Consider the following 17,756-nt stretch of genomic DNA (forward strand, 5'->3'; position numbering starts at 1 on the left):
GAGCAGTACCTCTAGCCCCACTTCCTGACACATAGACTTGAACAAGTCCAAAACAAGCACTAAAGGCTACTGAAAGCAGAAGTGTATCTGGTGTTATATCTACCTCTATGTGAACTGGGATGGAACCAATCTATGCAAAGATCTTGCCGGGCAGAGCATCAAATCATATCCCTGCTCTTTCCACTATCAAACCTCTGATGTGGCTCAGATACATTGATGACATATTTCCATTAAAGAATACAGGAAATAGAAAACTGGGGGAATGTATCACTTATGCCAATGGTATTAATCCTCCTCTTCAGACCCCTAGGCTCTGCCTCCTCCCATGCAAACACCCCTCGCTTCTGCCACTGCACTATTGGAGGCAACTGTCTGAGCTGCCGGACACAGCGCCTGGATACCCTCATGTGATTAGCGCGCTATACAAACCCTGAATGAGAATCCTGTCATCAAATTCGCTAGCAGCAGTACTAAACACACCTCTCATCTCCCTTTTCTACAACAAGCCAGCAGGTGCACAACCTGTATTTAAACTGAACTTTGTGTCATTAGCATCAGATTAAATTTAGCATCATCTATTGACAGGATCTCCAAATAATGTGTCTTTGCAACACTGAGGACACTTACAAAGAACATCAGCAGGAGTTTCTAAGCCTATTTCAAATGTCAAGCGGCTGTTTACATAAAATATCTCAATAAATCAGCAACTCTTTGTAGTTACCAAATGAAATACTTATTGGAACACAAACAGTGTAAATTATAGTAAACTATGATCCATCAGTTCCTAACTACAACAAATTAATACAAAAAATACTTCACATACGTTTTTTTTTAAATCTTCCAGTCTTTGCTTATTGCAGATCTCACATTTTCTCAGTGGTTATAGTGAGAGCTGAAATAAAACAAGCTGCAGTTGCTGTGAAGCTAAAAGGTGTTTCACACGTAGATACCTTTCACAAACAATTATTCAGTAACAAGTTCGGTGACAGCGAAAACTAGTGGCTTAAGACAACGTCAGACGTATGGTCCAGTGTGTCATTTATTTGGTTATTTGTTGACAAGTTTACAAAAGGAAATCGGCCAAACAGTATAAGTCCTTGTCCAACCTTCAGGAAGCCCAAATCAGAAATAATAAGAAAAATAGACCAGCTTGCTGGTCATCATTTTAAATGTGCACATCATATGCTGTGGGACATGAAGATTTTTTTCTATGGAACATTTCTTCAAAGCAGAACTACTTGACTCTTGAGTAAACTTCTGGGTGTACAGTTTGAAATCACTGTATCGAGATGGACTGAACAGCATTGACAACACTTCATAGAAAGCTAAATGATGCACTTCTCAGTAGATCCCTAGACTTCATTGATTTTACTTTTTAAATGGGATCTTCACACACAATTTTTTCTGAAAATCTAGCACTGCCATTTGAGCAGTCAAAAGGCAAGCAATGTTCTACTCCCCGAGGAAGGAGGAAGCTGAAATATGGTAACATAAATATATTTTTATTCTTTGATGACTTCATCTGTTTGAGTTACTTCTTTCTAACGTGTATGAGTATATAGGTTTTTAGTGTACACATTATCATTAAGATATTTGTGGTAATGCCTGATGATAAAATATTTTCCAGTAACTGCACTTCAGCATTAGCTCTACAGCAGTGGCGTTTGGTGACATTTGAAAGTGGTGGGGTGCAAAACTTGGGTATGACTTTTATGTAGCGAGTGAAGCAAGCAAGCTTAATAGACAAATGTGGGGTCCAAGGTGAGTCCTCCTTCCAAGAATGTTTAAAAAAAAGTTTGACAAAGGTGCATTTGAAAGCAAATTAATTTAGTGATAAAGCAAGGTTTATAAAGCAGTGGGAACATACAGTTTTGAAATCCTAAACATGTTAAAAACTGCCCCATATCTTACTGCATTAATATGTTCAACAGTTATTTCACTGTGCAAATTGAATAGCGCGACAACTTCAGGCCCTTTAACCCCTTCGCTGCCAGGCCATTTCCCCCTCCTGTGCTGAGCCTTTTTTTGGCTATTTGGGGCAGTTCGCGCTTAGGCCCTCATAACTTTTTGTTCACATAAGCTACCCACGCCAAATTTGTGCCCTTTTTTTTACAACATCGTAGGGATTCTAGAGGTTACCAGACTTTGTGGGTTCCCCAGAAGGAGGCCAAGAAATTAGCCAAAATACAGTGAAAAGTTAGTTTTTTTCAAAAAAATGGAAGAAAAGGGCTGCAGAAGAAGGCTTGTGTTTTTTTCCCTGAAAATGGCATCAACATAGGGTTTGCGGTGCTAAAATCACTAGTTTCCCAGCTTTTAGGAACAGGCTGACTTGAATCAGAAAACCCAATTTTTCAACACAATTTTGGACATACCCCATTTTTACGATTTTTTGTGCTTTCAGCCTCCTTCCAGTCAGTAACAGAAATGGGCATGAAACCAATGCTGGATCCCAGAAACCGAAACATTTCTGAAAAGTAGACAAAATTCTGAATTCAGCAAGGGGTAATTTGTGTAGATCCTACAAGGGTTTCCTACAGAAAATAACAACTGGGGAAAAAAAATATTGAAATTGAGGTGAAAAAATCTGTAATTTTTCTCTACGTTTAACTCTGTAACTTTTTCCTGCAATGTCAGATTTTTTAAAGCAATATACTGTTACGTCTGCTGGACTCCTCTGGTTGCGGGGATATATAGGGCTTGTAGGTTCATGAAGAACTCTAGATACCCAGAGCCAATAAATGACCTGCACCCTGCAGTGCGTTTTCATTCTATACCGGGTATACAGCAATTCATTTGCTGAAATATAAAGAGTAAAAAATAGCCATCAAGAAAACCTTTGTATTTCCAAAATGGGCACAAGATAAGGTGTTGAGGAGCAGTGGTTATTTGCACATCTCTGAATTCCGGGGTGCCCATACTAGCATGTGAATTACAGGGCATTTCTCAAATAGACTTCTTTTTTACACACTCTCTTATATTTGGAAGGAAAATATGTAGAGAAAGACAAGGGGCAATAACACTTGTTTTGCTATGCTATGTTCCCCCAAGACTCCCGATAAAAATGATACCTCACTTGTGTGGGTAGGCCTAGCGCCCGCGACAGGAAATGCCCCAAAACACAACGTGGACACATCCCAATTTTTGACAGAAAACAGAGGTGTTTTTTGCAAAGTGCCTACCTGTAGATTTTGGCCTCTAGCTCAGCCGGCACGAGGGAAACCTAACAAACCTCTGCACTTTTGAAAACTAGGGACCCAGGGGAATCCAAGATGGGGTGACTTGTGGGGCTCTGACCAGGTTCTGTTACCCAGAATCCTTTGCAAACCTCAAAATTTGGCTAAAAAACACATTTTCCTCACATTTCGGTGACAGAAAGTTCTGGAATCTGAGAGGAGCTACAAATTTCCTTCCACCCAGCGTTCCCGCAAGTCTCCTGATAAAAATAGTACCTCACTTGTGTGGGTAGGCCTAGCGCCCACGAAAGGAAATGGCTCACAACAAAACGTGGACACATCCCATTTTTTTTACAGAAAACAGAGGTGTTTTTTGCCAAGTACCTACCTGTAAATTTTGGCCCATAGCTCAGCCGGCACCTAGGGAAACCTACCAAACCTGTGCATTTTTGAAAACTAGAGACCTAGGGGAATCCAAGATGGGATGACTTGTGGGGCTCTGACCAGGTTCTGTTACCCAGAATCCTTTGCAAACCTCAAAAATTGGCTAAAAAAACACATTTTCCTCACATTTCGGTGACAGAAAGTTCTGGAATCTGAGAGGAGCCACAAATTTCCTTCCACCCAGCGTTCCCCCAAGTCTCCCTATAAAATAGTACCTCACTTGTGTGGGTAGGCCTAGCGCCCACGAAAGGAAATGGCCCAAAACACAACGTGGACACATCCCATTTTTTTTACAGAAAACAGAGGTGTTTTTTTGCAAAGTGCCTACCTGTAGATTTTGGCCCCTAGCTCAGCCGACACCTAGGGAAACCTACCAAACCTGTGCATTTTTTTAAATTAGAGACCTAGCGGAATCCAAGATGGGGTGACTTGTGGGGCTCTGACCAGGTTCTGTTACCCAGAATCCTTTGCAAACCTCAAAATTTGGCTAAAAAAACACATTTTCCTCACATTTCGGTTACAGAAATTCTGGAATCTGAGAGGAGCCACAAATTTCCTTCCACCCAGCGTTCCCCCAAGTCTCCCAATAAAAATGATACCTCACTTGTGTGGGTAGGCCTAGCGCCCGCAACAGGAAATGCCCCAAAAACACAACGTGGACGCATCCCATTTTTTGACAGAAAACAGAGGTGTTTTTTCCAAAGTGCCTACCTGTAGATTTTGGCCTCTAGCTCAGCCGGCACCTAGGGAAACCTACCAAACCTGTGCATTTTTAAAAACTAGTGACCTAGGGGAATCCAAGATGGCGTGACTTGTGGGGCTCTGACCAGGTTCTGTTACCCAGAATCCTTTGCAAACCTCAAACTTTGGCTAAAAAAACAATTTTCCTCACATTTCGGTGACAGGAAGTTCTGGAATCTGAGAGGAGCCACAAATTTCCTTCCACCCAGCGTTCGACCAAGTCTCCCGATAAAAATGGTACCTCACTTGTGTGGGTAGGCCTAGCGCCCACGAAAGGAAATGGCCTAAAACACAACATGGACACATCACATTTTGTCACAGAAAACAGTGCCTCCCTTTGGATTTTGGCCTCTAGCTCAGCCGTCACCTGGGGAAACGTAGCAACCCAGCACATTTCTGAAAACTAGACACCTAGGGGAATCCAAGATGGGGTGACTTGTGGGGCACCGACCAGGTTCTGTTACCCAGAATCCTTTGCAAACCTCAAAACTTGGCCAAAAAAAACACTTTTTCCTCTCATTTCGGTGGCAAAAAGTCCTGGAATCTGATAGGAGCCACAAATGTCCTTCCACCCAGCGTTCCCCCAAGTCTCCTGATAAAAATGGTACCTCACTTGTGTGGGTGGGCCTAGGGCCCACGAAAGGAAAGGAAATGGCCCAAAACACAATGTGGACACATCACATTTTTTCACAGAAAACAGAGGTGTTTTTTGCAAAGTGCCTACCTGTGGATTTTGGCCTCTAGCTCAGTCGGCCCCAGGGGGGGCAGAAATGGCCTAAAATAAATTTGCCCCCCGGGGAGCGACCCTTGCCTACGGGGTCGCTCCCCTTGCGTGACGGCGCAAAAAAAAAGATCCCCAGTGCCTAGTGGTTTTTGCCCCCCTTGGGGGCAGATTCACCTAAAATCGGCCGATTTGCCCCCAAGGGGGGCAGAAATTTGCCCCTCCAGGGGAGTGACCCTTGCCTAAGGGGTCGCTCCCCATCTCTAAAAAAACAAACAAACCAAAAAAAAAACACCCAAAAAAATTAGCCCTGGCGCCTAGAGGTTTCTGCCCCCCGGGGGCAGATCGCCTAATAACAATAGGCCGATCTGCCCCCAGGGGGGGCAGAAATGGCCTAAAATAAATTTGCCCCCCCACTCCCCCGGGGAGAGACCCTTTCCTACGGGGTCGCTCCCCTTGCGTGACGGCGCAAAAAAAAGATCCCTGGTGCATAGTGTTTTCTGCCCCCCTTGGGGGCAGATTGACCTAAAATCGGCCGATCTGCCCCCAAAGCAGGCAGAAATGGCCTAAATACAATTTGCCCCTCCAGGGGAGCGACCCTTGCCTAAGGGAACGCTCCCCATCTGTAAAATAACAACAAAAATCCCTGGTGCCTAATGGTTTCTGCCCCCCTTGGGGGCAGATCGGCCTAATTAAAATAGGCTGATCTGCCCCCCGGGGGGCAAAAAATGGCCTAAAATAAATTTGCCTAAGGGGTCGCTCCCCTTACATGAAATTCATGAACAAAAAAAAAAGGGGGGCAGAAATGGCCTAAATATAATTTGCCCCCTTTGGGAGCGACCCTTGCCTAAGGGGTCACTCCCCACCTCTAAAACAAAAAACTAAACAAAACAAAAAAATTCTCCCTGGTGCCTAGAGGTTTCTGCCCCCCCTGGGGGCAGATCGGCCTAACAATAGGCCGATCTGCCCCCAGGGGGGGCAGAAAAGGCCTTAAAAAAAAATGCCCCCCCTGGGAGCGACCCTTGCCCAAGGGGTCCCTTCCTTATGTCAATTTCATTTTTTTAAATACATCCCTGGTGTCTAGTGGGCGTTTTGACAGCCGGATTGCTTTGGCTGCCAAAACGCAGAGTGACTCTAAAAAGGGAAGGAAATAACTTTCCTTCCCTTTGAAGCCTCTCTGAGCCTCCCCCACGTGATCGGAAGAGAAATGCAAAGCATTTCTCTTCCAATCGTGCTGGAAGCTGAGCTTCCAGCGCGATGGGAGGAGGCTCTGTGATAATCAGTGCGCACTCGCGTGCTGATGTCACAGGGGGGGAGGGGAGGGGTCGGGGTTGGAAGGGGAAGGGCTTCCCCTTCCATCCCTGCCTTGGGGGGGCGGGGGGGAACCCCTCAGAGGGAGCGCTAGCGCTCCCTCTGGGCTGTGTGCCCAGGACGTAATGGTTACATCCTGGGCACAGCAGCACTGTGCCGCAGGACGTAACCATTACGTCCGCAGCACAGAAGGGGTTAAAGTATGTGCTAGTGCAGTGTCGTGCACTACTTGCAGCATCAACTTTGAAAGAAAACACTCTAACGAGGCATCAGGAAACACCCACCCCTGCTGGTTGCAATCAATCATACAGAAATGTGTGCAGACAGATTTTTAAGTGAGATGTAAAATACATTTCTGTGATTCCCATAGTGTGCCACCCGGCCTGTATTTTGTTTTCTCTCTGAGATGTTATTGCATCCAGAAATATAACACAACAACTGATATACACCTAAAACCTGTCAGTGCTATTGGCTTTCTTCATGGTTGTTAGCTGTTTAAGATAAATAAGTAACCACAGTGATTAATTATAAATAACTAACATTGGAAATGTTTCAATTCTGAAATTGTGAGACTGTGAATTAAATAATAATGAGGCCTTTGGAAGGAGTATGGCCTTCAGTTATGTGTGTTTTATGTTAGGTATGTATGCTTTTTCTCTTTACATCTCATCCATTTGTACATTGTCAAACTCCTCTCTTTCCTCTTCAGCACCCTCTTTTCCCTCTCCCCTGAATGCACTCCCTCGCATCTCCCTCATTTTACCACCCAAGACATACACTGCGCTCATTCACATTTGAGCACTTCATTTAATTTTGCTTTTGCCTTCTAAATATTTTGACCTGTATGCACCCCTTCACACACATTCACACTGAGCGTATTTTACAACTGTAATACATGACCATTGTTCTGTGTGCTCTGCAGAGAGACCAACCCACTGTCAGGCACTTTGCTTTGCCTTCAGCCTTGGCACCAGCGCTCTCAATCAAAGCCCCTCATTACCACCTGGCATGAGTTAAGGTATGCACCAGACAAGAGCAATATGATGCACAGAAACCCAGCATGATGAAACATCTAACTCTCTTGGGGAATGCAACATTAAGTACACACATTTTAACATTCATAGCTCACATATTAATCCGTGTTTGTAGCATTAGTGTTAAGAGCATGAAGATAGGGCCAGTTTTAATGCCATACAGCAGATAACTCCCTTTACTGTAAGCATGTATTTCTCCCCTTGCGCTCGTGATTCAAAGTGATGCCGGACAGACAGCCCAGACTTAAATGCATGGATTTGTTTAGAGATACAGCTGTATCTCTAAACAATCGATCTATTTAATATTTTTTATATAAATGTGTAGGCATTTCAGAAGAGTGCAGCCCCTCAGCCCTAAAAGAGAAACCACCCCTGTCTACAGACACTTTCCATAGAAAGCCACTTTCAGAGCAGTAATGGTTGTCGCTTAACCAAGCTTTGGAAATGCCAGCATGTTTGGCTCACACTGTGCATAAAGCTCAGTAGAGAGTTACCCACGGAGTGCTGCCTGTGGCAGGTGGTGGGTTAGTGAGTGAAAGTAGCCGGGCTGCAAGCCTCCAGGATGCTGCCACATCGAGTATTGGAGAAGCTGTTACTGTTGCTGACAGATCTGGGATGGCTGTGAGCATTAAGGAGCTATACTGCTGCCTCACCAAGCTCATTATGTAGAGTCATGGCACAGTGTAACCATCCGCAGAATGCATGGCCCTGAACTTAGCACTTGAGTGGTTGCAACAGACAGCTAAAGCTGTCACTAGCCAGATGCAAAAAACAGGACTGTATCGAGAAGCTTTGGGAATGAAAGAGCTTTATTTTGAACCCAAATAAGCTGCTTACCGTGTGTCCCTTCCAAATTCACACCCATGTATTATTGGCTTGTTAATAAAAACCTTTGTGGTTAAACTCCCAATTGTTGGCAACTTAAAAGGTTAGCAATCGGCAAACATGACAAAAGCAAAGGAAAAGAAACCAAACTCAAACCAACCAGTCTTTTTTGCAATGATCCGCATAGTCCATGAATTTCACTGACCTTGAAGTAAGACGGGTACTTCTTTCCACGCAGAGCACAAACATTACAATATTTTGTCAGACAATGTCAAGGTTGCTAGAGAGAGTGCCAGTATAAATGGGGGTTCTGATTGTGTACAGAAATCGCTGAGTAAAAAACAGTATTTTGCTGCACCACTTAATGTTTTGCTATTTACGGAAGAGTCAGTTATTCCATGGGATCAGTGGACCGGCAGCTGTTAGATTTATTTAAGCCACTGAGCAGATAAAGATATTTGGAAGAAAGCAAATGTGTAAAATTAGTCCATGGTTTGAATGGTAAGGTTTACCGTTTTAGACTCTACATAAAAGTCAGGGGAATGGTAAGGAGTCAAGTAGAGGTGTGTTCATACAAACACTGTTTGCCAGGTCTGTGACATTTGTACGAAGATAAATACTATTTATGAAAAGTATTGATTCCTGTTAGATGGTTGTTGATGCTTTAAGGGCACTGAGCCGTGGAACAAATCCTAGAAGGAGAGTCTGTGGCGTGCATATTAGGTGTGAATCGCTTAGGTGGCTTTTGTGGGTGTGCCTTTTAAGATACTTTCAGATAGCAAGCATTTCATTTGTTGACAATTAAATATCAAACCTCACTTCAGAGTCTGAGATGATTAATGAATATGCAGGAATTTCATTTTGTGGCGAAATATTGAACCAGGTAAATGAGACGTAATAGCCAGGAACATGAAGGAAGAGTGTGATGAGAAGATGAAGTATGAGGAGATTGTTGCTGTGCTGGGTCAGTACCTAATGCGAGAGGAATGGGGTGGTGCCTGTACTGTAGGTGGCGCGATGGGCAAGGTTAAAAAGAATCTGCAGAATGGTTACAGGTAAAGGTGGGTATTTTTCGAACTGGATTATTTTTCAGAGCAATTATTGGGAAGGCAACGTTTATGCGGTAGAGCAGAACCAAATTATGCAGTTGGGTTGACTAAATTATGCGGCAGAAAAGGCAAACTATGCAGCATAATGGAGCAGGATTTTTGGCAGTGTTCACTGTTCTGTTGGAGAGCTTGCCTTGGTTGAAGGCAGTGTTGGCAAGCTTGGTCTTAGGGTGGTTACCACACTAGGAAGCAGAGCTTTGCTTTGGGATTGATATCACACTGTGGAGCAGCATCGAGAAACATAGGATTGATATCACACTGTGGAGCCACATCAAGAAACCTGGGATTGATATCGCACTGTGGAGCCGCATCGAGAAACCTGGGATTGATATCTTACTTGGAGGGAAGTTACGGTGGCCTCACCCTTGAGAATGATATCACACTGAGGGGCAGGGTGGGCAAGCTAAGCCTTGGGATTGATAACTCACAGGTGGCATTAAGGAAGAGCTGGGCCATGGCATTGATATACCACAGGAACTCATTTTATTAAAGCCTGTATGTGAACCTGGCTTCTCGCGGGGGCACTATGTCTTCAGGCTTGGTGTCTACGTAGTCTGCCAAAATGCTTATTTCGAGAACATGCACATAAAACAGGTTCTTACTTGTTACAATAATACGTCATCATTGCTACAATGAAACGTTTCAGGTTATTCAGTAACTTATTAATTATTATAAACATTCAAAGTAAAAATAAACTCCTTGCTGTTTGCCCAGCTAACAAAAGCCTTGTGCTAGTAACCAAGGTGCATAATAGCATCACAGCCCTTGTTGTTGAGATGTTATTTACTTTCACAGAAATAACCAAGCATAGATCCAGTGTTAGTGAATAAAGTGCTGGCTCACATACACTTAACAACGTTGTGTGTGTTACATTCATTAGTTAAAAAGGAGCAGTGAGGCAGGGCTCAGGCTGTGGATGGATCATGGAGGGGTGAGGCTGGGCTGTGGCTGGAGGGTGATGGCAGTGTGCCAGACTGAAGACAGCAGAGCTCTGGTTGAGTTTGGCGGATGAGATTCAGTGTGATGATACCTCAAATGTCGAGTCTCTCTAGAGAGCTCTGTCGTGGGACTTTTACCTGAAATAGAGGCCACCTGGAAGAACTCTCTCTTTGGTTTGATTTCTCAGATTGAAAGCATCCCGTGTGACAGATATCGCACCTCAGGATAGGTGTCTGGAAGGGATGCTTTAGGAAGATCTCATTCAAGGGAGAAAAGGGTTGATATGAGGCAGTTCTCAGGCTTGGGAGACGTTTCTGCAAGGGATGCAGTGTCAGAGATCTCAGTCATGAGATAGGTTTCTGAAGGGAATGCAGTGTCAGAGATCTCATTCTTGGGATAGGTTTTTGAAAGGGTCGCAGTGTCACAGATTTCAGTCTTGCGATAGGTTTCTGAAATGGTCGCAGTGTCACAGATCTCAGTCTTGGGATAGGTTTCTTAAGGGGATGCCATGTCACTGAGCACGGTTTTGAGATAGGTGTCTGAAAGGAATGCTTTAGGCAGATCTCAGCTTTGGGATAGGTTTCTGAAAGGGACACGTGTCAAAGATTTAAATCTTGGGATAGTATCTGAAAGGGACACCATGTCACAGACCCCAGTCTTTGGATATGTTTTTTAAAGTGATGCAGTGTCACAGACCTCAGTCTTGGGATCGGCTTCTGAAAAGGACACAATATTACATACCTCAGTCTAGGGATAGGTTTCTGAAGGGGATGCCATGTCACTGAGCTCGGTCTTCGGAAAGGTTCCTGAAAGTGATGCTGTAGGCAGTTCTCAGTCCTTGGATAAAAAGGATGGTATGTGGCAGATCTCAGTCCTGGGATAGGTTTTTGAAAGGGATGTAGTGTCACAGATCTCAGTCTTGGAAACATTTTCTCAAGGGATAGGTTTCTGAAAGGGTCGCTATTGCACAGATCTTGGTCTTGGGATAGGTTGCTTAAAGGGATACCATACAGTAGATCTCAGTCTTGGGATACGTCTCTGAAAGTGATTCCATGACACATTACTCTGTATTGGAATAGGTTTCCGAAAGGGTTGCTAGGTGACAGAGCTCAGAGTTGGATATGATAACCTCAAGGGGAAGCATTGTGATAGAGCCTGCCCAAATACTGATATTTTCACTGTGAGTCAGAGATCAGCACTGATATAAATATCTCAAAGACAGATAGTGTGGGAGTGTTCTTACTTAGAAATGCCCCATGTGCCCTATATTACCTCCCCATGAAAATGCACTTTATTTTCCTCCAGGTCAGAAAAGTTCTTCAGCATTGACAAGGAGCAGGAACCAGCTATAGCATAGATCGGATGGCCTGGTATGAGGAATACATCTGGTGTCTAGTGTTGTTCTGCTCCAGTTACCTTGTGCCCTGAGGAGGTCCATAGATCACTAGGGCTGTCATTTTCTACATATCACTGTGTACGTCAATTGAAATTAGTCCAATTCCAGAAGGTTTGCATGGATCTTCTACAGAAAATACTTTTGCGCACATATAACCGGAGCCTGTGCTCATTTGGACAGACAAAGATCTGTTAAAAACTGATACAATAGAAAGAACACATCTAATGAGATACAAAAAAAGAAGCTGATTATAAGTAATGGTTGCCCACAAGGTCACCCAACATTCAACCAGTTGTCTATTGTGTGTTTGGGGTCTAATTAGGGGTAACTAGAAGTTACATTTGTTAATGCTAGGTTGCTGCACACTACCTCAGCACCATTCTTAGCAACCCCTGTAGTTTACTCTCCATTTACTGATGTATAATTGTAAGGATGCTTTTAGTTTCTACTGGTGTTAATATCTCATTGTCCTTTTGATAGTCACTGTTTAGCAGCACAGTTCGGCCTAAAAATGTCAAGAAAGATTTCTTTGACAATGTTGACCCAACCATAATCCTAATCAGTGGTTAAGTGATGTCACTTTTGTGTTGTGATTAATAACTTACATTTTGCCATTATAGAGACCTAGGACCATATGTACGAACACTTTTTCCCATAGACACAGAATGGGTAAAAACCTTTGCTACATCTGGCCCCTTATCCCTTGCAAGTTATCTTTCACAAAGTCCTATAATTCATATTGTAGTTCATACGTTTGGTCCAGATATTGATCTGCACTACATCCCTCAGAAACTGTTGGGAATTAAATGAAAAAAACGAATAAAAACGTGTCATGGCAGACCCTGACGTATTTAGCCTTAGTCTCTGGGTAAGAAGTATGTGGTTTCACTTAGATATGACTATCAGGTTATTGAAATAACTCCACAGACATGCAAAAGCCTAGGTAGCAATGAACCTTCCGCCATTATTTCATGATGCTTGTCTTCTCTTTCTTCTTTCCACTCTCCACTTTCCATCATGCTTCTCAGGATGAAATTTGGTATCTTGAGGATGGTGAAGACCTTCTGATTGGAGAGGACAGTGTGTTTGGCCCTGAGAGTGTGATCAGCCACGTCATGTCGACATTTAAAGTTGAAAATGTGGAGGAACTTTATGACCTTATGGAGATCCTTGGCAGGTCAGTGCTCTTCTTTTATGCTTTCTATTCAACGTCTTACTTTTTCTTGCACTCCTTTCATGTAGAGAGCATTCAAGCATGTACTAATCTGTCTGAAACAGGATGGCTATGTCATTTAAAATGTAGCCTAGGACACCAGTTAAAATGGCCTAACTTTATACAACTGTGCTTGTGGATATTGAGTTGTTCTTTCTTAGAAGTAAAATCCTGCTAGACGCTACAATTTTAAAATGTCAATGAGGCTCACTGTGGTTTATTACACACCTACACACAAGTATATAATAGATTTTAAGGATTTGGGCCTGAATGTTCTTAGACTCCATGTTCAAAACATGGCTGCATATGGTGCGTTGACTTTTTGTGAATGGAATATGTTTTTGGGACACTAGGTTTGTTTGCTAACTTAGTTTTTCACAGGGCGTTGCAGAACGACCTGCCTTATTAATGTTCATTTGGCATGCCACAATTTGCAACCCCTCTTTGAATGGCTGAAAACACAAGGATGGTGGTGTGCAAAGGACAGCAGACCACCAACCCTGTGTTTCTATTTATGCTTTTTATAATATTGTTATCACAAACATCCTACGGTTCTGTCAGAATTGTAACTAGAAAAGGTATTTATGGCTGATTCCAATAAATGAATTTCACAATGCATTGTTCATTGGAAATCACTAATTGCAGCCATGAGCTTTCATTCTGATACGGATGGGCAGAACTTGTGGCTTTTCACTCCACAGAATTCCATGGAGTTACATAAAAACTCAGTGAGATTCTGCAGAGTTCCGCAAACGGGTGGAAAATATGCATATTGTGCTGCTTGTGCTGTAATTTAGCACCAGCAACGTGAGAAGCGCGAACGGTATATCTGGTGCGCGAGAGCCATTCAAGTTGATTTTGCTGCTGCTTGAGTTGGAAATCTACTCAAGCAGCACCAAATCTACTCGAGAAGCAGCCCTCTGACCACGACCGCTTACGACTGCTTGTGCTAGGAAATCATGCTAGGGGACGTCAAATATCACTCACACTTTCATTTTTAGAGACTACTGGGAAAAAAAAAATCTACAAAGTGGTGATTGGTGGAATTTAGCGGGCGGACTGTGTTACAAGAGTAACAAAGTGTCACCAAATGCCACCAATTCCGTGGGCGAAATAAAGCATTCCGCCCACCCCTAACTTTCATGCATTTCTGCTTCTAGACCATTGTTGTTCGTGCTTTTGTTGCAGAAGTTGACCAAATACAGTACAGTCACTCCTGAACAAGCACTGTCTTGCACAAAACACGCAGAGCATCATTTAAGTATATGTGGGTGTCTAAAAATACTTCATAACTATTTTTATTCATGTATTAAGGAATTTTACATCTTCGAACTTGCCATAGCACAGTCTAGTACTTTATATTTAAGATGTTGCAACTAATATAGATTTTATCGTATTCGGTTTTTACATACAAATACATAGGTAAGTGACGTAACGTGAAGGGGATATTTGCCACATATAGCAAATGATAACGAATTACTGAAATATAGATTTAATGCGTTTGTGGAAATCGGAAAGATCAAAGTTACATCTGATGTGATTAGGAATAGATTTCCAAAGCCTTGTGGGGAGGCATGAGAAAGCTTGTCTTGCTTTTTTTTTTATTTGGGGATTTCATGGACTGATTTGATTGTTTCTTTATGCTCCGTTGTTCACCTGTGATTTCCAGCTCCTCAGTCCGGTAGGCGGGTTGACCTCTATGCATTTATTTTTAGGTTATGTCTGTAATACTTCCAAGGAAACACAGCAGAGCTTCATGCTTTATGGATTTGACTTACTTCATTCAATAATTATCGGAGGGATTCTAGATTTCTAATAATGCTAAAATAAGGAAATTGTTTATAAAACCAAATTTTAGGTCTGCTGCAAAAGAGTGCAGAGCAGAATCTGGTCAGCATTTTTGGGATCTTGTCTCATGGACATTAAAGGCCTTATAATTAGTTAAAAAAAGGTCTGTAAAGATAAAGCTGTTAATTTGTTTTTACATTTCACCCACACACTAACTGAAGTGCAGGTCAAGCATATCTAGCATTCCCTAGACCATATTTTTGACGGGGTTCAGTAATTGGTTTCCATGCTTAAATTCAACAAAGTAGTAGAGCTATTGTTTTACTGGGTATTCTAATAACCTCACTCTCTTTTCTTCACTCTGATCTATACCAGGAATGGTCTTACATACGTGTACCATGTAAAGTTGCAAGGTAAATCTATCAGAATATCTTGAAATGGAGTCCCATCAAGAAATTAGCGAATGTAGTGTAAAATTTGATTATACTTAGCAAATATTCTAAGAAACATTCAACAATTTTTAGATGTGCCAATAAACTCAAATAGGCCCATTGTGTTAACTAATATGATTGCAAGGTGAGTTATAGTTTAAAATTTGAAGATATCCTTAAAATGTATTCTGGTTTATTGCGGATTCCATGTTAAATACTTGTTTTACCACTTTATTCATTGCAAGGAACATTGAGTTCGAAGACCTGTTTTAAGGAGAAGTATGCAATGCTCGAATTGAATTATTATTGTACGCAAGGACATTTAGCACATGCTTTCAAAATAAAACAAACCAGTCTGAACCTCATTTCATGTCACCCTGCTTAAAAGTATGGTTAGGTTTTTATCCTCAGACTATCGGAAAGGAATTCTGGGCCTGATTACAACTTTGGAGGAGGTGTTAATCCGTCCCAAAAGTGACGGTAAAGTGACGGATATACCACCAGCTGTATTACGAGTCCATTATATCCTATAGAACTCGTAAAACGGGTGGTGGTATATCCGGCACATTACCGTCACATTTGGGACGGATTAACACCTCCTCCAAAGTTGTAATCAGGCCCTTTGTCTCTTTTCCCTAACCATCCGGATGGTAACCCAAGCCTTTTTGTTCACTATACAGTGATAGAGCTGTTTTGCTTTATTTTATTTCCAACACAGTAGGAGCAGTGAGGTCCCAAACTGTCTTCATAGTCTTGACTTGACTGCCATTTCCTATCGGACTTACAGATGCGACCAGAGGAAGACCTGAGTCTTTTTGCCAGACCGAGGAGAGGGTGATCAATGACCCTTTTCCAAGATGCTGTGGAACTCAATGTTTCTCTTTAACTGCCCATTAGAGGAGGATCTGTCTCTGTCTCGCAGACTACATGGAGAACAATCTTTGGCCCTGATTTAGAATTTTGCAGAGGGGAATACTCTGGCACAAATGTGAGGGATATCCTGACAGCCGTATTGCAATCCCATTATATTCTACTGTGATCGTAACACAGAGGACGGGATATCTGTCACGTTTGTGGTGGAGTATTTCATCCGCCAAGTTTAAAATCAGGCCCTTTCTATCTCTTTCCAGACCATAGGGAGAACATCTGTCTCTCTTTCCAGGTCATGTGAAGAATGTCCTATGTCTCTTTTTCTGACATCTGAGGGATACTCAGTGTATTTTTCCAGCATTTCTATGTGGTGATCTGTGGATATTTTACAGTCCACCAAGGGATCAGCTGTGTGCGTCCTCTAAACACCGGGAAGATTTTCTGTGTATCTTTTCCAAACACCAATGGGATATGTATTTTTGTATAGACCACCAGGCAAAGATCTGTGTATTTTGCAATGCTTGTAGATGTTCATCTTTATGTGCTTCACAGATAATACAAGGATGATATGCATATATTGCCTTGATCCTTTGAAGATTGTTACTTTCTAGAACACCCACGTATGGCATTTCTTTTAGAAATGAAAGACAGTTTGTGTCTCTATTTCCAGACAATGAGAGAAAGATCTCTGTCTCTTTCACTTACCACGTGATGAATGTTTTTTCTCTGAACTTTGGCTTGGGCTGCTCTGTCCATAATATCTTTCTCACTTACATGAAAAGAAACAGCAATCAGAGAAGAAGCCTCAACATAGACCGGGGTGCCCAACAATGGTGCAGGAGGACTTGATACATGGCAAATTATGAGGCTAACTGAACAATCTGTTGATGAGTTCTCTGGAAAGTCAATGTTTGAAAGTATTTTTTATTTGGATTTCCTGAAACTCTGGCATGTGCCCGGCTCTACTAGATGTATGCGAGACACCCCTAACAAACCCATAGGTCCACGAATTGGGACTATTTGTCACCCCTCTCTGGAGTTATAAACATTTTTGTCTCCACCCTTATCCTCAATTGCTCAGTGCTATTGTTCCCCAAAGTGTGTTCTATTACTATTTTAAACTTTTACTGATTCTGGATCAACCACTTCTCCCAGGGAGTTCAAAAGTGCAACCACTGCCTTTCATGATGAACATTTTGTAAGGTTACCCAATGATAGAAATATATTAAATTGAAATTATGTGAATTGATAAAAAGGTTTGTACTACGTAGTTTATGTAAAAACATAATTATATCATAACGTTTGTCAAAGTGCTCAAATTGTAATGATGAAGTTACTCTGAACGTGCAAGTTTTTTTGAACTTTTAATGTGACTTTCCGGTGATAGGTAGCCCTCTCCGATCAGACAGAAATGAGGCACAATACTAAATAAATTATGCAACATTTTCATGGAAAATTTAACATTTCCTAGAGGATGGAGTTATTGTACATTTCTGCTTAATTTGGCATTCTTCAAGAGCAAAACAGGAAGGAAGTTAAAGTACATTTCTGCTTAATTTGGAATTCTTCAAGAGCAAAACAGGAAGGAAGTTAAAGTAATGTGCGCTTCCTGTCTGGCACCAATTCATCCTTTTAAATACCTAAACAAAATCTCCGAACGTGTTGAAAACTCATTTTGCAACTTTGTAATATTGTGTAGTTCTCAATGGTGCAGAATGTTGCCTTTTGGCCGAGCCTTCCACCTCTTCTTAAGATTCCAAG

The 17,756-nt window shown here is 42.2% G+C and overlaps 1 protein-coding gene across 6 annotated transcripts in view; it reads left to right on the top strand.

Annotated features, from left to right (window-relative positions):
- LOC138268326 (death-associated protein kinase 2-like) overlaps nucleotides 1-17,756 on the top strand; it is a 430,402-nt gene that overhangs the window by 284,295 nt on the left and 128,351 nt on the right. For all 6 annotated transcript variants that reach the window (XM_069217857.1, XM_069217856.1, XM_069217855.1 and 3 more), the window contains one exon: nucleotides 12,722-12,870. In XM_069217857.1, coding sequence (XP_069073958.1) covers nucleotides 12,809-12,870 — 62 coding nt within the window. In that variant the 5' untranslated portion in view covers nucleotides 12,722-12,808. The remainder of the gene's footprint in view (nucleotides 1-12,721; nucleotides 12,871-17,756) is intronic.

This window comes from Pleurodeles waltl, chromosome 12, assembly GCF_031143425.1.
Source record: "Pleurodeles waltl isolate 20211129_DDA chromosome 12, aPleWal1.hap1.20221129, whole genome shotgun sequence".
NCBI lineage: Eukaryota > Metazoa > Chordata > Amphibia > Caudata > Salamandridae > Pleurodeles > Pleurodeles waltl.